This window comes from Lampetra fluviatilis, chromosome 34 (genome assembly GCF_964198595.1).
Source record: "Lampetra fluviatilis chromosome 34, kcLamFluv1.1, whole genome shotgun sequence".
NCBI lineage: Eukaryota > Metazoa > Chordata > Hyperoartia > Petromyzontiformes > Petromyzontidae > Lampetra > Lampetra fluviatilis.
In genome coordinates, this window is record NC_136308.1 from 4,722,947 (window position 1) to 4,746,854 (window position 23,908).

General features: G+C 42.5%; 1 protein-coding gene across 2 annotated transcripts in view; it reads right to left on the bottom strand.

Moving 5' to 3' along the window:
- Window positions 1–23,908, bottom strand: part of LOC144944303 (SLIT-ROBO Rho GTPase-activating protein 1-like) — an 85,478-nt gene that overhangs the window by 31,489 nt on the left and 30,081 nt on the right. For both annotated transcript variants that reach the window (XM_078872346.1, XM_078872347.1), the window contains exons 3-7: window positions 19,637–19,799; window positions 11,793–11,855; window positions 7,377–7,571; window positions 4,651–4,779; window positions 987–1,208 (exon numbers count right to left, since the gene is read on the bottom strand). In XM_078872346.1, coding sequence (XP_078728472.1) covers window positions 987–1,208; window positions 4,651–4,779; window positions 7,377–7,571; window positions 11,793–11,855; window positions 19,637–19,799 — 772 coding nt within the window. The remainder of the gene's footprint in view (window positions 1–986; window positions 1,209–4,650; window positions 4,780–7,376; window positions 7,572–11,792; window positions 11,856–19,636; window positions 19,800–23,908) is intronic.

Sequence of the window (23,908 nt, forward strand, 5' to 3'; positions counted from 1 at the left end):
ACATCAAAAACGAGATTGCTTCACACTGTCTGAACCCCAGCCGATCACACAATTAGCACCATATGTGGATTGTCTTGGGTTCTGAAGCTCGGGGCGAGAACACGGCGATAATAGCGGCAACGGCCGTGATGAGTGCGACAATAAAGATAAGAATGAAAACGAAGAATAAACCATAAAACGTTGTATATGGTTGAAGGCTTGCCGAATCAGCGAGTATCATTGGCAAATGAGACCCTGAGAAACAACTACAAGGTACAAGTCCACGGTGAACCAAATGATAATATACATGGATATCTGCGTGCACGTGCGATGCATGTACAGGCACAACCCTCCTGTCAATCCACTGGTAGAGGGCTGCCCCACGCCGCGTGGGTCATGGGGGTTATTTGACCGTACTTAACCATTCTGGTCTGCGTCGGTTTGTGAAGGCGGGCAGCACTGATGTGGGAGCACAGACGTACAGTACAACAACACTTTTTTTTCGATTTAAAGCTTTCATGACTGTAGGGATTCATATTCTTGGTTCTTTCGGTAAAGTCACGTAGAAGGGAAATAATAAAATAAAACAATACAAATTCTCACGAAGTTTCGATAGCAACACAAGCAAATCATCATCAGGTGTGAAAACTACAGCAAGAAAATTTTAGCTAAAATTAGCTACAGCAAGAAATTTTTAGGTAAAATTAGCTACAGCAAGAAAATTTTAGCTAAAATTAGCAAAAAAATTCTTGCTGTAGTTTTCACACTTCATGATGATTGCTTGTGTTGCAATCGAAACGTGGTGAGAATTTCTATGTCTGATTTTTATCATTTCATTATTTCCCTTCTACGTGACTTTACCGAAAGAACCAAGAATGACAACAACACTACTGAACAAATCACAACGCAACAATGCGAGCAGAAACAAATAAAGAAATCAAATAAAACTAAACACCCCCTCCCCGCCCCCGAAACGATACGATGCCGGCGATTTCCGCTGGCCTCACCTCGTCCCCCATGTGTGGCTGGAAGTCGAAACGCAGCGGGCGGCAGAAGAGGGTGTCGTAGCTCTCCATGAGGCGAGCCTTGTCGCTGCGCGGATCGAGGGCCTCTACCGCGCGCTCCACGGCGCCCAGGCCCACGTGTCGCGATGCCTCCAGGCCCAGCTCGGCCGAAACGTACGTCTTGAGGGCGCGGGCGAGGCACGCGTGGTAGCCCAGGTCACAGCACTGCAAAGACAAAGAACCCCCACCGGTGTAGCCTTAGCAGACTGTTGGGGCAAGTGCTGTTAGCGATTATTACCGATGAAGGCTGGCACGGCACACGAGGGGGTGGGTGGCTAGTACCACGCCCGGCCGTCTTTGTCTCCTCAGTAGCGATGCTTACACACTGCATCAAGTAGTCATTTGAGGCTGAGTCGCATAGGACTGGTTCAGAGTCGTCACTGAAGTTGGCCGTGGGCTGGAATCAAACTCTGGTCGCCGGGTTCATAGCGCAGCGCGCTAACCGCTACACCACTGATCCACACAGCACCGCACACTCACACAGGGAGCGCATCAGTCACGCTCGCGCACACTCACACACACCCAGGGGTAATTTCCCACAGAATATTTTTTAGGTCACCAGTAGAGCGAGAAGTGACAGGTGAATAGTAGCCCACAGCGAGAGGTATCCTATATTTGGTGTGTCAGGTCAGGAAATATGTTCAGGGTCATTAATCTGGACAGACCTGGCTGAAAATAAGCCCTGAACCCACAAACCCACCAAGCAACCCAACCAGTGACCCAGCTGCACCCCACAACCCTGCCACCCAGCCACACAAGGTCACAGCCAAATTCTTCCCAATGACATCTCTGTGGTGGTCAGAATGCAGCCTAGCAAACCACCTTACTCATTCACAACATTTTGACCTGCAGTCTTGCTGTGCAAGGACTCTCCTGATCCGTTTAAGCACTGGACAAGATCATCAGTGGCGAGTGACATCAGAACTGGTCTTGAACCACTCCACGACAATTCAAGTTTTAAAAGAGTTTCTAGTGGTGTGTGTAACCATAGGCAAAGGAGTCACATTTACACATAGATTGTAAATGTCGTGGATTGGCTTTCCAACACACCGGTGTGCTGTACTAGTAACGAATTGGCAACGTTCTGTTTACGTGACAAACCTTACTAATTGGCTGTGTCGGGTGGCGGCGGGTTTAACAACATTAATATGAACGTGATCGAACCCAAAAATATTAATATTATGGAGACACAAAGGCATGGTGCTGGCTATCCCACTTCTCTGTAGACAGTGTGGGCGTTAATTGATAGTCATTAACAGCAGTCGTATCGACCGTCCATGCGGGCGACGTGTAAAACCTTTGTACATGCGCAAACAGAACTGGGAGATTGGTTGCAAGGTCCAAGGAAATGTGTTCAGCATGCGCAGTGCCAATCTTCTTCGTGCTAAATCTCCTATTTTTGGTTCTCGGAAGGCCACGCTCACCGAGAAGGGTTAAACCCTTTCGCCTCCAGCCTAATTCCCTGGCTGTCTGCTCTAAGAAATACCCTTAATTATGAGTAGAGCAGACAGGCAACGGTCCCCGTCTGAAAGCTACTGTGCGCAATCATCAGCTCAAATGAATCGACATGCACTGTGGCCCCTGATAAAAAAAAAACTACCAGTTAAAAATAGAAGAATATTTTTCTTTCCCCAAGGAATATCTCAACAGTGTTATTTTTTCAAGGAGCCAATAGGTTACTAATTGCTATACTCAGGGAAATATCATGTCTGCCCATCCATCCAAGGATACTTCTGTTTTCATGAAAATTACAAAACCAATCATTATAAAGCTTACCAAACAGCTTATTAATACTAGTGACCAGATATCTACATGTTTTTGTATGACTGGTCATAATTTAAATTCTGCATAGGAGAATGATTGGCATGTGTGCATGATTGTGAGCTTGTGTGGGTAATGTGTACATTAATTTGCATGTGCGTGTTTCTGTGCGCGTATTTTTCCAAAGTCGAACCCCCGAGCATAATGGGGCTCCCTTAATCAACTTGATTGCGAGCTTGTTAATTTTTCTTGTCACACAGAGGGTCATGGTGGGTGGTACATTGGTTAGCGTACTACACTATAAAATCGGTAACCTATATTGAAATCCCGACCATGGCTAACATCGGTTTAGAGTCATATCTAAACTGAACCAGGTCACCCAGTGGTGAGTGATATCTCAACTGTTCTTGAGTCACCCACTTCACCAACCCACACTGAGCAGCACAACAACAACAACCTCCATTTGCCGATAAGTGGCGGTGACATCACCATAGCACATGTGCCAGGCTGTGCACTTTAAGGCCATGTGATGTGTCGAACGCCCGCTGGCAGGTCACGGGACAGACCCAGGTGCCATGGGTTGACTGACTGAGATGACAGGCAGATGAACCACCTACTGTGCCAACTTGCTGTATTTTAGCAGCCTGGTGCTCCGCTCATTGTTGAGCAGCACGGTGAAGTATGGCCAAACGACCCCGTTGACCGACACCGTGTGGGGAGGCCTTCATCCTGCAGCTGACAGGTAATGGGCTGTAAATGTATTTAATTTAATTTGGCAGGCAGAGGTAATAATGTTCCAATGAAAAGGATATACTAGTTCTTACTAAATTGTAGGGGATATTATTGAATAAAGTACAAGTTGGTTGAGGTTTTCATCGCACTCACAGCACAAGCCAAGTTGCATGTTCAATAATCAAGTAATACAAAGCCTCAAGAGCTTTGGAAAGAGGCTATTTCTGGCAATGATGTGCCAATATCATTAGTCATCAACAGTTGTCAGTATCTATTCACCGTTGTATCAAGCTTTCCCCGGGGATGAAAGAAAATGCCTTAGATTTTGTACAACGAATACAACTGTAAAAAGAGTTCTTAACAAAGGATAAATTAGCCTAATGCTCAACCTAGATATGTATTTAATTATTTCCATACTCTTTAAAAGCTCCAATCTGTTCAACAAATGTGAGCCTTGCTGAAGCTTGTATATCACATTAGTAAGAAATTAAATAACAACTTGATGGTAGGACATCGTTAAAATGAATCACAGAGGCATCCCACTACCCACACAGACAGTGCGGACGTGCAACAGAAAATATGAAGCCTTGTTCAATTAGGAAATTCATTGTAGCGTCAACTAACTAATTTCTCCAAGGAACATTCTCTGGGTAAACAGACTGCATCATTAGCAATGAACAGAACATGACTTACTCAAAGAATGTTGAGACTATGTAAATAATATGGCGTGCACAGACAAAACTTTCTGAACTTAAGACCCTTGGCTTTGTAGCACAAATCTATGCAATATGTGTGCATCGAGCTAAGTGAGGGAAGAGACTCACAAAAGCAGCACTTGAATCAGGAACACAGGCCAAGGACACATTGTATCGGCCTTTCTTTTTAATCACTCAAGCCACGAGTAACAAGATTGCCATGAGCCGCATGAAGCTTCAGTGGATGGTACACCGTCAGAGACGTTGATGCAACCAACAAAAAAACCAAGGCTGGCAGCGTGAATATTCCCGACAAAGAAGAGCGCTTGCCAATCATTTAACTACGCATCGCAGACAAAGACAACGAGGCATTCAACGATAGGCCTTCCAGAGCCAGGACTTGGTCCAGCACCACTCACGTCGATTAGGTCGGAGAGGTCGTACACGTAGTACTTGTGCAGAGCCGAGTTGGTGGCCTCCAGGTGGAGGAGGTACTCGTTCCGTGCCTTGGTGGCCTTCAGCTTACACTCGGCGTACTTCTGCTGACGCTGGAAAAGGACAGAAGACACGTGGAGTGAGATGTTAATCCCCCCCCCCGCCGCTACCCCACACCACGGCTCAACCAGATGCAAATTGTAGCGTTGAAAACTACAGCGGTGCAAACCCTTCGTTTTAAAAAGTGGCCCATAGAAAGTGAATGTCAGATAACTTTTTGAGATCCCTCCAAGTGACCTCCTATCCACATACTTTAGGCCTCTGCACTTTCCTACACACCCTGCCGTCAAAAGAGTAATGATCATCGCATGGCAGTCAAACCGATATTTTGCCTTCTCAAGACATATTTGGAATTTATATAAATCAAGCGCAGAGCCAAATTCAACGTGATATTTTGTGCAGTCATTGACGGCTGTGCTAAGGCCATAAACGCATTACACTTGAGAACCCGTGCTTGATTTGACCCGAGGAACTCAGCAGTTGCCTGCTCAGTGCCCTGACCTCCAGAGCCACTGCTCTGCAAGAGTTCCGAATGGATTCTTCTTCACCTGAGGACATGCCACTGAGAGCAGTATCAGGATAAAATTGGGGTTAAAGGGAAGAAGAAATATATAATGGGGGAAAAAGTAAATGACCATTAGCCATAATATGATATACTTTGATTAAACATGTGTTGTTTTGCTCACAATACATGCATCAAAGTTCGTGTTAGAATCCATAATTTTGGTTTCATGAAAATATGCATTGAATTTGGTTGGGGATTATGGAGTGACTTTGAATAGGGTATATACAAGTGAAACACTGTATTTGAAAATAACTTCCTGCCAGGTCATTAAACAATTTCAATCGACTTCCTGCCTGTTTATGACGAACTGTAAACACAACTCATGCCTGTTTATTATGTATTACCAAATCTTAAAAAACGTACACATGTTACATATCCACAGAATATATTTTCTGTGTAAAAGATAAATTGAAGACACAAACAGGGTAATCTTTTCAAAAAATTAAGACATGTTAAATGAGCCTTTACATTGAACTTTGGGTTTCCCAATAACATCTGGTAACCCAGAAGCATATGTTCAACAAGCCTGAGACCCAGAGGGTCAAAACTGGTACAGAGTTCGCTTGCTTAAACAAATTCTGCTCAATAATATTCATCCGGAAAGTCCAAGCGTGATCGATTAAAACACATGTTTAGTTCTATGTGGAGATATAGGACAGTTTTGCTTATAAATGCTTTTACCCATAGCGCTTCATAACACTTATTAATACTGGTCAACAATTGCCTAGACATCGCATTTGGACAAAATATGACATTTTCTACTAATAAAGTATGTAGATAAATACAATACTCTGGCTCAAGCTGGCTACTAAGCATGACCTCAAACAGCCAGCCAGCCAACCACCCACATGGCTACACACTGAGCACTGCAATCAGTAGGTTGGTCAATTACTGCATGGTGGAAATTAGACGTTAAGGTAGGCACAGCCATAAAAAAGTGGAAGCAACTCAGACCCTATAAACACACAAACACCTATCGTTTACATCAACTTCTCACAAACCTCAGGGTTGTGGTGCCCTATAAACGTGCTGGGAAAATGATTATCACCATGTGAAATGCCTCGGCTCCATATGTTATCAGTAAAGTCAGGAACAGCTTGGCACTATTTTCTCCCAAGCCAGGAAATGCCATAATGACGTCACTTGTGACCACACCATCGTGTGAAGTCTCCTTTCAATGCAAAAATGTGTATTGTTGTGTTGATAAGATTATCCAGACATCACAACAAGCCATGATTAACTGCAGTTATGCATGGCTGGGTAGTTGGATAAATGGATGGCTGGGTGACGAGTCAATTATGTGTTTGGTGATGGATGATTAAGTGGTAAAATGGCTATATGACTGAGTGACAAGGCAACTAAGTGACAGGGTGACTGATTAACTGGACTGGCTGATGAAATAGAATGGATGCTGAGTGGCTGAGTGGCTTGATAGCTAGGTGGCTGGATTGAATACTAGTAGGGTAGTTGGGCGACTGTGTTGATTGGATAATGGGTAGTCGGGTAGCTGTCTGTATGTATGGCAGAGTAGCTGTGTAGATGGGATGCTGGGTAGGTGGGGCAATGTATAGGCTTATGCACAAGCATTGATAACAATGCTCAGATACCATGGCAAGTAACAATTAAGAGTAGTTATACATGACTGGTTTGGTGTATTGGGTGGCTGTGTGCCTGGGAGGCTAGTTGATTGAGTGACCAGTGTGCTGGGTGGGACATTGTTTGTGTAGCTGGGTGGCTGAGTGGAATGGATGCTGGCTGGCTGGTGCCTGGGAAAAGAAGCAGAATGGAATACTGGGTGGCTCCGTGGCTGAGTGCCTCAGTATTTGGATGGCTGGGTGGCTGCTAATCGCCTTTGTGCCTGGGTATGTGGGTGACTGATTGACTATGTGGAAAACTGGTAGGCTAATTGGGCAGCTGTGTTGACTAGATGCTGGGCAGCTGGATAGCTGTCTGTATGGGCAGCCAGGTAGCTGTCTGTATGGGCAGCTAGGTAGCTGTCTGTCTGGATGGCAGAGTATCTGTGCGGACAAGATTCTTGGCTGGGTAAGTGGGAGCATGTGCAGGTTCGAGCATGAAGCGAGGCACCTTCTCCTTGAGCTTCTCAATCTTGCGCACGGAGCTGCGCCGTGCCCCACGCTCATCGGGCCGTGCCAGCCCCAGGCCAACGGCTCCGGTGTCGCCCGTCTTCCCCATCTGCTTCTCTTCCTGGCGCTCAGCCTCGCGAAGCTTCCCCGCCGCGCTCATGCTCTCCGTGTTGTACATGTGGTACGTCTTCATTGCCTGCACGAGCCAAGTCGAAACCTTGTTAATTCATCACCGCTGGGACGCTAGGCCAGCCGGTCACATTTTACGATTGGCACTTATTCATTAAACCAGGCGAGGGCCCATCGACACAGCACTGCTGTGGGAAAATATTATTTTTTTCATCCTACTTGCACGAAAGTGTGCATGACACAGTGAGTAATAACGATTGTTGAATAACTAGGCCAGAGCCCCAATGAGATGAAATTACTCTTTAACAAGACACGCATTAGAAAGGAGCAATGTTACATCCTGAAAAATGTATGTTATGTAGTCTGTATTTAGATTTTATGTTATATACTATCTATTTTTCATATTGAGGGTGGAGCCACAGTGCAGTGATGAGAGCACTGTGCTTTGCACCCAGCCACAGCTCGCATCAGTGGAACCAGTCCCCTATCTCCCCCCTTCCCCCCACACCTTCACCACCCCACACTAACCAGTATGGTGAGGTAAAGTACAACTACTCCCATGACCAGATGCAGTGTGGAACGGTATAGATCAAGCAGTATCTTCACAAAGGGATGTTTTTAAATTATCATTATCACAGCATGTACCTCACCTACAGGAGAAGTCTGCTTGAACAATTCATACTTCATTTTATTTCCTTATTTTAAGTGGCATGGCCCTACCATGCAATATAAACAGGCCAAAAACTATTCGGGCACAATAAAAAGTGTTGCAAGATAGACCTACATATAATCAGCAATCAGCAATCATCATCAGCCAAGATCATTCAACTGCTGGTTGCAGGCCTCCCTCACACGCTATAATAATTAATTCTTGTACCTGCATACGAGTTTGTGTTCTTTCTCCAAGATTCTTTGGGTCTTTCGGTAAAGTCATGTATATAGGTTTAAAGAAAATAACAAAAAAAAACTCAAGACGTTTCGATCGCAACACAAGCGGTCATCACACCCGCTTGTGTTGAACCTGTCTACGTGACTTTACCGAAAGACCCAAAGAATATGAATTCCTGCAGTAACGAAAGCTTTAAGTCAAGATTTTCTTTCGCCAACTCCACGATAGATGTACCCTCTGGCATTTTCCCTCCTTTAGCTGCCATTGGTCATCATCCCTTCTAGTGACATTTCCTGCCCAAGCTTACTTACTATTTGAATAGCCAAGAAAAGGTTTTTAACTCGTGTCTGTCCCAAATCCATGTGTTGCTCTCTCCATGCATACTGGTGCATTTTCAGCGTTCTATTCCCCATTTCCTTTGTTCATTGTCCATGTTACCAATCCATATGTCATAACATGTAATATTACACTGATTAACATCTTTCTTATTTCGGCAAATAACTCGATTTCAAATCATGAAGTCTTCATTTATAATTAACAATCATCCTCTTACTTTAAATCTGATCAAAGGCCATCTGTTTAAAAGAAAGACCTGGCTTTAAATGACAGGTTATACATGCAGGCATGGAATGACAAACTCAAACATGAACCTCTCGTACCCACTTCCACCTCAAAGTGAAGTCACATGCAAGCATTCAGTCGTGGCTTTTGGCACATGACTCTGCCTGCAGCTTTGTGTTTGAATCAGATTAGACGGCACATATAAACAGGACAGAAGTTTGTTAAGCTGGCAACGCCCTATCCCTCCACCGTGCCCGACTTAACTGCAGTTTAAGTGGAGCTTTGTGAGCCGAAACTCACAAACGTGAAAGGAATTTCTAAACTCAACGATGATCTTTATTTATTTTATTTGTATGTTTTCCAAAAATTAAATTTTCGAGTGTACTATACTGATAGTACAATCGAAAAATAACTCTCAGAGCGGTGCATTACTCTGCACAGATCAACAACCTCTGAGATTCCTTCAAATGACTCCTGTTTGACACAATCAAGGTTGACGCTTTCCCATCCATTCTACCACTGATATGAATGTTCGTCACATGACAGCAAACCCCAACATATTTAATAGTCATAGATAGAATTTATCCAAATTGAGCACAAAGCCTCATTTAACATTATGGATTTCCAATGTTGTCATTGGTGACTGGGCTGAGATGCAATTCTGTCAAAAAAATTTGCAAGTTTAGCTTTAGCATCCACAACATGCACATTAGTTGAAGCCAACCAGTGATTTAAATAGCGGAAAGGTGAATAACATTGTCAGGTTTTCTGGCCGCATACAGGGACACGATCGGCGCATGTCTACGTGTGCGAGACTAAGAGGCTGCCCCGTCATTCCGACAGTCACGTAGCTGCGCGTTCCGTGGAAAACTAGTACTACACACACAACACTCTGTACCTTGCGGGACCAATCATACAACCCAGAGGGGACTCCACACTCCGCTTAGGCTGGCGTGCCAACAAATCGCCCCAGGCTGGCGTGACCACCATTCAGAAAAATTAGGGCAAAGGTGCATTTGCTTTTTTTTGTGTGTGTTTCGTTTGTTGTCCTTCCCAATGAGCACGGTCGGAAATACATCGAGCTCTATGGTGTAGAGTTTTGATGAGGGAATTCTTCTGGGATGGATGGTGGTGTTTCCATCCTACCTTCCGATGTTAGTAATTATTTTCGACTCTCTGGTTTTACATGAACAGGTTAAATGTCTCACTAACGTAGCCACCGTTGCTCGTTTTCTTCAATGTGGCGGTGGCTCTGCGATCTTACATTGACATGCTAATCTCTCACAAGACAATGGCCACCTCCGCAGCTTCGTCGTCGTGGAGGTAGCTCTCCGATCTTACATTGACATGCTAATCTCTCACTTTAACATCACTAGCCCCACCCACTTCATTTATGACCCTTGGGCTACACACATTTAAAACCTTTAAAACATCCTGCCTCAGCAACTTCCCCGCTATATTTTTTATCCTGATGACGATTGCTTGTGTTGCGATCGAAAAGTGGTAGTTTTTGTTATTTTTTGATATTTTCTTTGAACCTATCTACGTGACTTTACCCAAAGACCCAAGAAAATGATTCCTGCAGTCACGAAAGCTTTAAGTCTAAATTTGTAAGAGTATTTCAAAGTGAATTTTCTTTACAACATTTATCGTGAATACTCATAACTTCAAGGTAATGTTGCATCTTATCCCCTGGAAATACATTTGACTAACATTGAGTTAAAATTGGCAGGGTAATTTACTCCAAAACACTATCTGGAGTACTGTATATAGTACATGCACATTATTTAACCACCGTTGTTATTTGCCAATCCATGTTTTCTGGGGTCAAACTCGGCCTCAAAGAAAACATTTGAAGATCCCTTCAATCTTGAATTTAATAACAAGTTGTAATAAGGCTGCTTTGTGTTTGCTTTTCTCAGAGGAGCTAAATATATAGACATGCAAATGGAATTTCTGTACATCACTCGCTAGAATTTCCTCAAAAAGGTCCCAGGTGCAGCCGCTACTATAGTAAATATCACAGGTGGAAAGCACAATGTGGCTTCTGGAATTGGCATCGAGCCAACCACATTTTCTCGTACAAGTGACATATCTTTATTTGCTTTTGCGGAACAGCCAACTTAAGTCAGTTTTTTGGAATGCAGTGAAGTCACTTCCCATTTTAAAGGATTAATTTGATAGACAAGGGATATCTTCCCAGAATTTTCCCAAGGGCATCGAGGTGCTATACCCTGGCTTGCCAGAAGGCGGCAGAGCAAAATGTGGACTAATATTTTTTCACTTTTGTATGAAATTAAAATCAAACTCTTTATTCAGACCAGAAGAATCCAATGAGATTTGAAGTTCTTTTTCACAGACGTCCAATTGGGGGAAAATCAGAAAGTATGGGATAGAGTGTTTCCCCCTTGCACCTGTGAGTTTTCGCTGGATGCTCCGGTTTCCTCCCACATGCAGACATTAACTGGTTGAAAATATCTTAATATATAGAGGATAGTGGCGCTTGGGCAATCGTTAGTGTTGGCTCAACGCCTGGCTGCCTTTCCCTATCATGTGATTCCTCCCGCCTCTGGAGCCGTTCCCTTTCGTCGAGAGTGAATGAAAGCAGTGCGGTCTGTTACAAGTTAAATTTATAATTATTGTTGTTTATCTTGGTACACTCAACCACAAAACAAATGCCCGATTCTCTCCTGTAGGACCCCTTGCCCATGAATGCAGAGCTTTCCAAAGCACCGCAAAACTCGAGACAGAAGCAGCAATGAAGGGGTTAACCTCACCGCCGCTGATAAATGGTGTGTTGGCAGGTGTCGTGGCGCAGTGCGTTGGAGGAACATTTACCGTGCTGACATCTGTGAACACTTTCAGGACCTCTTCTTGCACTTGCTGGCCAATCTCCCGGCTCTTTTGCACAAAATACACACGGGCACGTGCACACACGCACGCACGCAAACAAGCATTAGTGCATGCTGGCTATTTGTCACTCAGAGATTTGCATGATAGGAATATCTCGATTCCGTGCCAGAGACTTCAACAATGGTGATAAATATAGGAGTGAAAGTGTCATCTATTTCAGATTTGACTTCCTATAAATGTTATCTTCATAACACAACATGCAATGCAAACAAAATTAAGCTAATTTAGATTTATATAATTGAACAGAAACAAAATATGTGCACATGCACATTCTACAGCCCTTTGTTAATCCACTGCTGGATGAGGGCCCTCCCCACACCACGCAAGTCACGGGGCTTATTTAACCATACTGCACCATGATGGTCATTGTGGATTTAAGGTGGCGAGCATAGATGTTAGCACATAGCAGTACAGAACAATGAACATTTCCGCACTGCCCTCTGCTCCTCGCCACGTAGCTTCACAGGATATAAAAACTTGCCGGTCACCATCCACTATTCATGTTGAACTATGCTTAGCTTCTAAGATCTGACAAGAACGGGCAACTTTGAGGTGATGTAGTCATTGGAGATTAATAATGGTAGAGTATGTAGTAAGGTGAATATAATTGGTCAAGCTGATTTAATTAAAATACAATTTTTTGCCATTTACAACCATAAGGTTGTTCACAACAAAGTATTGCTGCATGCATGTGTCAGTGTGTCAGCGTGCACACATTTAAAATATAAACACACTGCAGAGCGAAAAGTGCATTCCAACATGACGAATAGTAATTACGCCTTTGCTTAAAAAAACACGTAAAACTTTAGATTATAGCTTGTGAGGAATAATTAACTGCACTGTAAAAATAAATAAGCATGCGTGAAAAAGAAAACAAATAACGGGTTACAATCCCATAATTGGAACGCTAAAATTTAGATTCTTCACGGATTGATTGCGATACTCAGAGATTTTTCCAATCGTGCGAATTGAGCCCTGTGCAATGATTATGACAGTAATGAACATGATAATGACCTTTTAAGCAGCACAGCCTATTGGCTCTAAACCAGCTAACATTTACAATTACACCGTAATGGATATACTTAAAACGTACTTGACTTTCAAATCAGCATGCATCGCTGTATTCTAGCCTGCATCGCCGTAATAACCGTAGCCAACTTGATAGCGTGTTACGATCATTACTGAAGAAGAGTGTGAATATGAGCTTGCAATGCAGATGTTGTTGGCCTTTGAAACCTGAAAACAAAAGTGTAACCAACCAGATTATTCCAGAAAGAAGTTTTTTGCAGCTGTGAGCCACACTCTCACCAGGTGCGTGCAATGTAGTGGAATTGTTCAATCCCAAATATTTTTCTTAAGTGCCTCGACATTACAAAGTTTGCTTAGTGTTTTCTAAGGTTTCTGATTACTGTAATATTGAGTGTGCTCACCAGCTGCTGTTTAATAATACACGTGCCATTAGTGCCTGCTCCATTAACAAGAGCCTCCTGCCAGTGCAATAATTGCTTTGTCAACATACAGCTGTGCCACTTGCAGCCTTCAGTGGTGCATTCCTAGCGTTGCGTTGGGTCACACCGAGCCTCTCAGCAATGCTATGCTTCCCCCTCCAGAATGTGATGTATGCATTCCTGGCATTAATAAAGAAAGGCGGGTTAGTCGTAACAGCATTTTTATTATTATTATTAACAAAAAAATGAGGCCCATTGTTGACATGCACGAGTCTGCATATTTGTTTTTCGATGCCCAGCCCATCACTCAATGGTTAAAGCTATGTCTGCCCTGTGTGCTGTGAGTGTAGTGTAGAGGAGCACCTAAATCTTGTGCATGCACACAACAGGGCCAAATAGGCCAGAAAACAAATTACCCTGAATGTGTCCAATTTAACCCAGTTCTCAGAAGGCAAGCAGCCTTGAGCCTGGTTAACACTGTTATTGCATGAGAAATGGACTGGAAATACCAAATACTGTCATATTGGCTTAAGGTAACCAGATGATGGCAGTAGAGCAATGGATCCTTGAATCTGTGTGGAGCTTTGAGTGCGATTCAAGTGTATGCATGACATTTCGCCAGGTAATCAGGTTTAGCACTCCCATTGTGAAACCATGAATGTAGTTGGCCAAATGTAGCAATGCAGGACCTTTATATATAAAAAAAAAACCTCAAGAATCAATGAGGCTTAAGACACCATGATATTCCCTAAAGATTGTCACTCATCGGAGCACGCTTGGCTACGTACAGTTCGAAAGAAGTCCAACATATATACATGTTCAACATAGGAAAACAACAAGGCATGCAAAGAACCCCCATTAAGCCAGAAATGCGTGACAAAGCAATGCTGAGCCTTCACAACACGTGGTGCAGATGCTACTCCATTCCCTTCAGTGATATTTGTCTAAATTGCTTGATCGTTCCAAAGCTCAATTGCAGCCAACACGTAAGATGAACTGCTCACTCACCTAAGGCTCAGAAACGGTGTAGTCTCTCTTGCATTTGCTTTCTGCGTTGGGGCGATCGCGTTTTCAACTCCATGAACGCTGGCTTAATGGTGAGCAAACTGGCCCATGATATTACCCGGCCATCTACAACGTTATCCAAATTAGAAGGGACAGCTACACAATGGCAGCATCAACCGCACGAGTTCTTAGTAAAAAAAAACAGCAGCCCCATATAAGCCCCTGTACTTCTGACCCAATGACAAATTGTTGAGAAGCAGAGCGGCGGTGCCCTGGGCAGAGACGGAGAGATATACATGCTGAAAGGCCCGGCATGGAAGCTCTCACGTTCATAATGCTAGGGCATCACAATGGATAAGGATGATATGTGATAAGCTTGAAGGTCATTTCCGCTTTATCAAATAACCCACAAAGACAACCCCCGAGTGAAAAGGATGGTGAGAATCAGCGGTCACAAAAGCAACGACACTTTAGAACTCAATAAATTACATGAAATCTCCCCAAAAATTGTATCCTAATTCGTGCTTCATTGGTGTCGTATCACGAGACGAAAGTATGCGTTCAGATCTCTCAATGGGCAGCAAAGCCCTCCGTGTCACAGAAAGGTATTTGGAAAGCAGATATCACAAAGACACCTCTTGATATCCCTTCGAATGAGCTTGGTTACTCCACACAGTAGTGGGCACCATTTTGTCACCCACTCTGCCACACATGATATTCAAACGAAAATTTAATTCTCAAACCCTGGGATTTAGGTTAATCTCAGTGATGCCAGTTTAGTACTCAGGCCTCTACAAACCACTCGGTCACCTCGTACACCTCAATACTTAATCGGTGAAGCTAGCATTTTACACCAACGTGCTTGTAACTGCATATTCTTTCCTTGATGGCAGAACAAGAATGCTTCACCTAAAAAAATTATTTTAGTAAAATAAATCTGCTGTTTGCAAGATGTTGCTCCCATCCTCGAAAGCAGATAGAAATCTGGATGCTAACGGTTTCGCTACAGATTTGAAGCTTTCGTGACTGCAAGGAATCATATTCTTAGGTTTTTTCGGTAAAGTCACGTAGGTAAAACATCAAAATTAATGAAAATTAAATAAAATAAAACAAAAATCACGACGTTTCGGAGGCAACACAAGTCTCCGTCATCAGGTGGGACCGTCACAGCCGAATTAGCTGCATCAAGTGAGGCAATGATTCAAGATGTAATCCCTTATAAGCAAGTTGAAGGGTGGAGGAGAGGGGGGGGGCTCATCAGAATGTGGCTACCACATTCTGATGAGCCCCCCCCCCTCTCCTCCTCATCAGAATGTGGCTACCACACTTGCTTATAAGGGATTACATCTTGAATCATTGCCTCACTTGATGCAGCTAATTCGGCTGTGACGGTCCCACCTGATGACGGAGACTTGTGTTGCCTCCGAAACGTCGTGATTTTTGTTTTATTTTATTTTCATTAATTTTGATGTTTTACCTACGTGACTTTACCGAAAAAACCTAAGAATAGGTTTCGCTACATTTTACACAGTGCAGGTGGCTCACAGCCTCACGCATTAACGCCGCCTCCTCAGTGGCAAAACATTCTCAGGTGCACCTGACGACAATCTCTAATTGATCACTAATGACTGCAAAAAAACCTCAGAATTAAACAGCCAGTTATAAAACAATTAGCAATGCCAATCATTCAATTACCCAGGAAAGCCTCACTGAATCTTAAAGATGGCTCTTTCGGGAAGGACTTGGCACCAGGGTGTTTGGCCATTTCCATTGATGAGTGTTTGGCTTTATGTGCTAAGAGACAGGAATAGTCGAAGAAAACCCACACATAAGGAGGTGACACGCAACACTGCCATCTCCTCGTCACCTCGCCGCCCCAGACTTACAACACCCGGTAAACCCTGGTTGGTCATCCCTTTTTGTAACCAACCTGGCTAAAACACGCTTTAGTTTATGAGATGTGTCTAGAATGTGTACCTTTATGGTGATTTAGTTGCAGCGATAGACATTGCATGCACTAGCAGCGGACCTCACTCATCCCCTCTGGGGGAAGCATGCAAATACATATACGCTGCTCCTGGTACAATTAAGCAGTTGGTATAATTGTTAGGATTAAAGGGTAGAGCACATATGTAAAATGCCAGAACAATTGATACAGTCCTTAGCCTGTCCCGAGCTGTAGAATTGTATTCTACTGTGATGATCAGAACTGAACGTAACACAGCTGCTCACAAGCCGAATTAATGATTATCATGGCAATTAATTAACTCAGCATCTTAATAGAAAAGATTTGTTTTTGGCAGCAAAGAAATAATTTAAATACCAGGATTTGTTTATTTCGCATAGCAGCAAAATACAATTTGTATTTATAAATGTGAAATTGCAATTTCATTTGTATTTATATAGCTTGCAAGTAAAAATGTAAGCTATTATACTGTATAAATGTAGTGACCACCATCGCATACATTCATATGGGGTGCAGTGAGGGAGTATTTGCCTATAATTCAGCTTGACACTATTTTAAAATGTGCGACTTGGGCGAGCCGCGTTTAGGTTTTGCGTTCGATTGGCTTAATGTTGAGATGCTATAGATGTGGATTTTGATTAACCTAGAATTGTTATTACATTTCCATTAGACTTGACGTAAATTGGAGCACAAATGCCATTCACAGTACGTGACTAGGGCGATCAGGAAATGGAATACGAAAAAGCAAAAAGGGCATAATAACATCGGTTTTGTTTATAATTTTTATATTTAAACTGCTATGGAAAGCAACCAGATAAGAGCACTTAACCCAAGCTGGGATTTTTCTTATTTTGTTTGGATAAAATGAAAGGGATAACACACCCTAAGTGGAGAGGTCATAAGAATTGTTTACAGTCGCCTTAAATGTTGGACGACGCACACTACAAACAAAAGTCAAGTTTTCATAGCGAAAAGGTCAAGAGGAAAGGATGCACCCTTCAATGCAAGATGGGATGCAGCTGTATTTCAATGCTTTACTCAAAATTCTTACAACGTTTCACAGCACCAAGGCGGCTCAGCCGTTCCGTGTCTTGGCATCCAAAAAAAGCAAAGGTAACGATGGCGGCTACCTCACAATATGTCGCGTTCAAACGCTGCCTCGTATTTACCCTTAGCTGTGCAGATGTCCTGGCCATGCATGCATGCCAACTCTGTGAACGCGCCCAGGCAGAAAATGTTTCCAGATTCGTATGCAGCCAAAAACCCCCCAAGCAAAACAAAGCCCGAGTAGCATTCTGCTTCTGACAGCACATCGTGTGGTCCCTATCGTAATTATTTTCCCCTTGTGGACTTGGTTTGCATTATTTCCATCTTCCAGAGAGCAGAACTCAACAAAAAAGGCACCTTCACCAAAATGCATGAACTTGAAGTCCTGTTGCAAACATGAAGGTAGAACTCATTATTCGTGTATTATTGTCATCATTGCTGTCGCTGCCAAATAATTATTGGATGTTAACAACGTTGCAGGACAGGGCAACCTTAAACGGTACTCCTGGGTCAAAATGTCCCAAAGCATCAGATCGCAATCTATCAAGCCTCTGACCCATTTCGCTGGGCTATAATAAAGGTGAAAAGTAGATGTGTGTGTGTGTGTGCGGATGACCGATCTTATTGTTCTGGTCACAATCACTGAAAAGAATAAATCAGGAGTACAATTTTTACTCAAAAGTGAGCTCACAAAAGGTAAAGTAGTTTGGCCTTGGGGAGAGCTGGAGGCAGTAGAAGCCTAGCCAGGTTCACTTCGTGCTTTTCTATCCGCATGGCGTGACCCACAATTATCTGGGACATCAGCGAGTGACATTGTTCCCATTGGCCTTCCTAAAAATTACGTACAGTAGCAGTATATAATTTTTTGCTAAATCCCTGTGAGCATGACTGGAGTAGCCAGCTGCGTCCATAAGATTTGTTTTAATGAAAAACACCTAGGGAATAAAGATAATGGAATAGTAAATTTAGGAAAAGAATGAAGCCCTCTGAAGTGTTCATAAAATTAGTGGTATGGACAAGAGGGTGTCGTCTCAGTCTGCGAGAATGCAAACTTGGCAGATGCACATTACTGCAGCGAGCCATCAGCTACGTGGAACATATTTAAGAATGCAACGACAAAGCAAAGAACATCAATCTATTCTTGGTTCTTTCGGTAAAGTCACGTAGAAAGAAAATAATAAAATAATATTTATATTCATATTTATATTGATATTATTTCCCTTCTACGTGACTTTACCGAAAGAACCAAGAATATGAATCCCTGCAGTCACGAAAGCTTTAAATCGACATCAATCCTATTGCAAGACGCAAATGCTTGAAAAAATAAGGACACTTGGCATGTATAATTAGTATCTCATGCTTAGAATAAGAAAACTCATGTTGTTTTATTAGCCCTTGTAACGAGAAAAATAAACAGTTTAATGCAAACAGTTTGACAAAACAATTCATGCAAATCCACGTTAAGTTATTTCTCATAACATTGCAAATAAAAATGAACCTTGGCAGCATAGTTAATGTTTTTAAAACAGGTGTTGGTCACAGCGTTTGTATCAATCTGACCCACGTTTTTTCATGTCTAAAGTGATACGGTTGAGGCAATGCTTGAACAATGAATGGAATTCTAAGGACAAATGGACTAAATGCAATGGGAAATACAATTGTGCTCATAGAAAAATAGGACAATTAGGCAGGTACTTGTCATGTACAAATAAAAGGGAGGACCAATAACCGAGTGGTGCATGATCACCTTATAAATTTAACCAGAGAAGATTATACTTTTCCTAAATTTTGCCACATCAGGAGATAAGTCTCAATTCGGACCTCTTTCAGAGCAGAAACAGCACCCTCCAAGTTAGATAGCAGCCTAAAAAAGGTGATATCACAAAACTTCTTCTGTGATCTCGTGACCTTTTTACCAACACTAGTGGGCAGTTTCCTACTTACCTTACTGCCAAAGTGCATGTTCACCACATGGCAGTCAAACCAATATTTTTGCTTAATTCTCAGAGCTGAAATTTTAACAAATTACGAAGGCAGGCTGAGACCATTATCTCTTCATGTATGTATGTATGTTGAACTTTGGCACTCTGCGTAGCCAACCGTGCTAATCGGAGGTGCGGACGAAGGACAACAAACTAAACAGAAACAGTAGTTCACACTTGAGAAGCCATTTTAATCACAGGCTGCCGAATCCCAGAATAAAAACCCAGGATCAGTGGTGCCAGCTCAGTCATCTGACCCCTGACCCACCCAGCCACTCGGCAGGAACTTTAGCAGCTGGAATTATGGGATGAGCACAGTACCTTCTTGAGCAGCCGCGTGGAATCTTCCCCTATCTGGCTGAAGCGCAGGACCAGGTTGTTGAGGTAGATGTCGCTGATGGCCGAGTGGTCTCGGCTCTCACGCCGCGTCTGGTTCAGCAGCAGGTACCAGCAGTTGACGGGTGACAGCACGCTCTGCTCGCGCCTGTCCAGCACAAATACAAAAGTGTTACGGCGTAAAGTACACACACTCAGTGCTCGCCGCTCCAAGGGATGTACATGTATAGATAGCCCTTTGTCAATCCCCTGCAGGATGGGGGCCATCGGGAGTTTAATTGACCATACTTCACCACGCTGGTCAAAATGGGTTGGTGGAGGGCGGGGGAGGCGTAGATGTGGGTGGAATTCTGGATGTTGCTCTACACATTTTTATTTCTGTGTTGTATAGATTAATATTAAGCCCATTCTAATTTGTAATTTATTTTCTGTAAAGTTGGCTAAATGTTGAAAGGCGGGAAAATGTACCATTTGCAGACTTTAATAAAGGACAATGTACACCACTCACAATGAGCATAACAATTTACACCAAATTAAAATCAACATGATAATCTGTACTGGCGATTCATTTTCATAGAAAATTGCCAGCCAAGGCATGGAGAGAAAAAGGCAATGTGACAGTATTTTCATGGTCCACGTGGATTTTGAAATTAAACTCCACAGATGACTCCTTTGTGTGTCTGGTTTGCAAGATATGAAATAATTATAGTATATAGACAAATAAACTTTAACATGCACACTGGACCTATCTGCTTTCAGCTGTGAAATGCTGCATTTAACATAAGTTAAAGCCGCTGCTAGACCAGACATTACTAACAATCACAGTAATATTAAACTTCAATATTACTTGCTATTAAGCATATTATGCTTTCGCCATTAAATGAGAAAGGAAAAAAAAATGCAGCAGTACATAAAAGTGAGTAATGACGGGTCTAGTGTTTAGAAATTCACGATTAAAGAGAAATGCTTTGGAGAGCTGTTTTTACGCAGTAGGAGTCAACGCTCATCATAGCGAGGTGAAGCGACGCTCCTGTGGTTTGTCAATTATATTGTCAGCTTGGGAGTAATTCACAATTGACCATGGGCACACAGTTTAATTCCCAAAGTTCCGCCTTTGCTGCAAACCAGGCTGTGATATGTGGAATCCAAGCAAGACAGCAAAGGCACCACATAACTCCCCCCAGCACGTGCCCAACATTGCTTTCGCGGTGTTAATGCAAATGTCAAATGCACTTCTTATTAAAACCATATTAGGAGAATTGGCTAAATTATAATAGTGCTCTGTACATAGTAAGTTGAGTCAGATGTGTTAGCTTCATAGGTGAGCATGGTTGGCTATACACGGTGTGCGAAATAAGTTCAACATACATACATAGTTAGCATGTCGCACTATGAACCTGGAGACCTGAGTTTGATTCCCAGCCATGGCTAACATCAGAGTGTGATTTACACCGGTTTTGGCCTCATCCTTCAACAACACGCTTTGACCAGCATGGTGAAGTATGGTCAAACAACTCCTATGACCAACGCAGTGAAACCTTAATCCTACGATGGATTGATGTGATGTAAATATAGTAGCCATTTCGCAATAGGTCGTTCCATCGATTTAAATTAAATCCTCTGCTTAAAATATAGGGGAATGAAGGGAGTGTACAGTCAATAATATTTTTGTTGTGATTAATGTTACATCCTGGCTAAAGGAGCAGACAAAACTGTACAAACTCTTAGGTTTTTTCGGTAAAGTCACGTAGGTAAAAACAATTAATAGAAATAATAGAAATTAAATTATTTCTATTATTTTTGTTTTTATTATTTACTTTTACCTACGTGACTTTACCGAAAAAACCTAAGAGTATGAATCCTTGCAGTCACGAAAGCTTCAAATCTAAAACTGTACAAACACCGTGAATATAAACAGGTAAAATAAACGGGACAGTAAAAATGTAACAATATCTACTCAATCAATGAATCGGATGTTCATCTAATTCACAACAATTGCCTCAACTGCTAGAGGATTAAATATTCAAAGCCATTGTATCGCATTACTTGTTCTTATACTTTTATATTAGAATGTATTATACAGCTGAAAAATCAACTACAATTACATCCAAATAACCTGAGCACAACTTCAAGTACAGTGATTGCATCAATTCATTAAATGTTTTTTTCTTACATGTGCCCGGCGGCCCAGGATGGCCCTATTAAGTGTTTCAGGATCAGAAGTACAGATCCTGCGAGGGCTCTTTCCCTCTCCAGACTTCTTTGCGGCTGGAAGGAAGTGATCTTAAAAAAAAAACACTTAACCCAGGTTTAGGTTACATTGTGCTTATTACACCAAGTGAAAATCTCCTATTCATCCGTAGAGTTCCGCTAAGTGAGGAGCACCATTGACTGTGCATCCTGTTTCCACATTGACCCCTTAACGTCACGACCAGCTCCGAATGTAATCGGTGGTAAACGTGTGGAGCTCCGTGACGTCTGAAGAGAGATGCACTCTCTCTCAGCTATGAAAGTTACGCGAGCGAGCTCTTAAGATCGTTCACCGAGTATCCTTGGGCACTGCGTCGGTACAGTCGAATTGCCAAGAGCACCTGGGCCGAGTCGGCGAGCCTAGCTTAGTTAATGAACCGCGCTGGAACCCTTCTCAATGAGTCATGGGAAGGCAGCAAGATAGAAATGTATGCACATAAAGCCAACAACAGAAAGGTAAAACAATATCGTTCAATAATACTGTATAATAGGTGGTGCCTCGTGTTATCTAAGCCCATGCATGCCCTAATGTATACGATGTTAGTCCAGAGGGCATGTTACACTTGGCTCAACATGCCATGCAACAAACACCTGGCTCACGCATATTCCAGGTTCTCATTTGCCCCAACTTGCATTCTCCAGAGATCCCTCCAACATCAGACCAAGGGCCTCTTAATGTATGCAGTTTGCCAAGAGTGCTTGATGACATTGCTGTAGGTTTTATAATCTTAAGGACTTGCGAACATGAGCGGATGGAGCTCATGATGGTGTTTAGAATATGGTTCCGCAGGCCCTTTTCAAAACAAAGTTGTTTGTACCATTGGAACCTCATTTGCCAGAAGAAAAAATATGATAATTGTTTTTTTACCCTTTTATCTGGCAACAAAACTGACACTTTTTTTTACAAGGAGTCATGTTTTGCATAGACCACAATACCTGCAGTCATAATGCAAAAAAAACATAACTCTGATAATGTATGCACTGTCCTTGAAGTTGATTGGTCCACACCCGAGCCTTTTGGCATAATCTGGTCCAACACCATGTGAGACTAGGCTCTAAGGAAAGCTGTCTCGGGTGTGGACCAATCAACTTCAAGGACAGTGCAAACATTATCAGAGTTATGTTTTTTGTTTGCATTATGACTGCAGGTATTGTGGTCTATGCAAACATGACTGCTTGTAAAAAAAAGGTGTCAGTTTTGTTGCCAGATAAAAGGGTAAAAAAACCAATTATCAAAGTTGTTTGTGTGCGATGTAAGGCAGAGGGCATTGTTGCACAATCTTGTACTCAGGAGTGTATTTTCTTCTGCATTTATAACTGGGGTGAAGCACCCAGGGCCCTACCTCACTGTACTTAATATAATTCGATGTAAAGCAGTAAGATCGATTGATGATCCAGCACTCCTAATTCACTCCAATCACTCACTCACTGCTGCGCAGTAGCCTCCTTATCGCTACTAAAATGGTAACTGTTTCCACAACATTCACTCATTGATTCCTCATTGATTCCTGACTGTTTCTTCTCATTCATTCAGTGTTCAACCACCATACATACGGTAGGTCACAACGCTTCTCTCTTTGCCTTTTCCCATATTCTGCTCGATTTAAGGAATTCCTTCCCATTGTCAACTTTTCCCGAGATTGTATAACCTTGCTCAATTTAATATGTATTCACTCGTAAACCCTCAAGAGTGCCGCTTGTTGCTGGCCACTTGGCATTTTAGGCCTCTGGGCTTGTGTTCAGTAACCGTGGTTTAAAGAAAACTGTTAAATTTGGTAACATGTGTGGCACATTCTTGACACAAAGCAGGTTTAGATATGCACTTAAATAAAGGTCAAAGATTTAAAAGAAAATGGTATCTTATTTATTTAGATGCAATAGTATACATTTACATTACATACATTTACATGAACATTTACATTCATGAAAATGATGGAATATTCAATTTCAAATAAAGACTGGCCCAACAGAATTCATGCACCGTGAACAAATAGTGCACGGAACAAA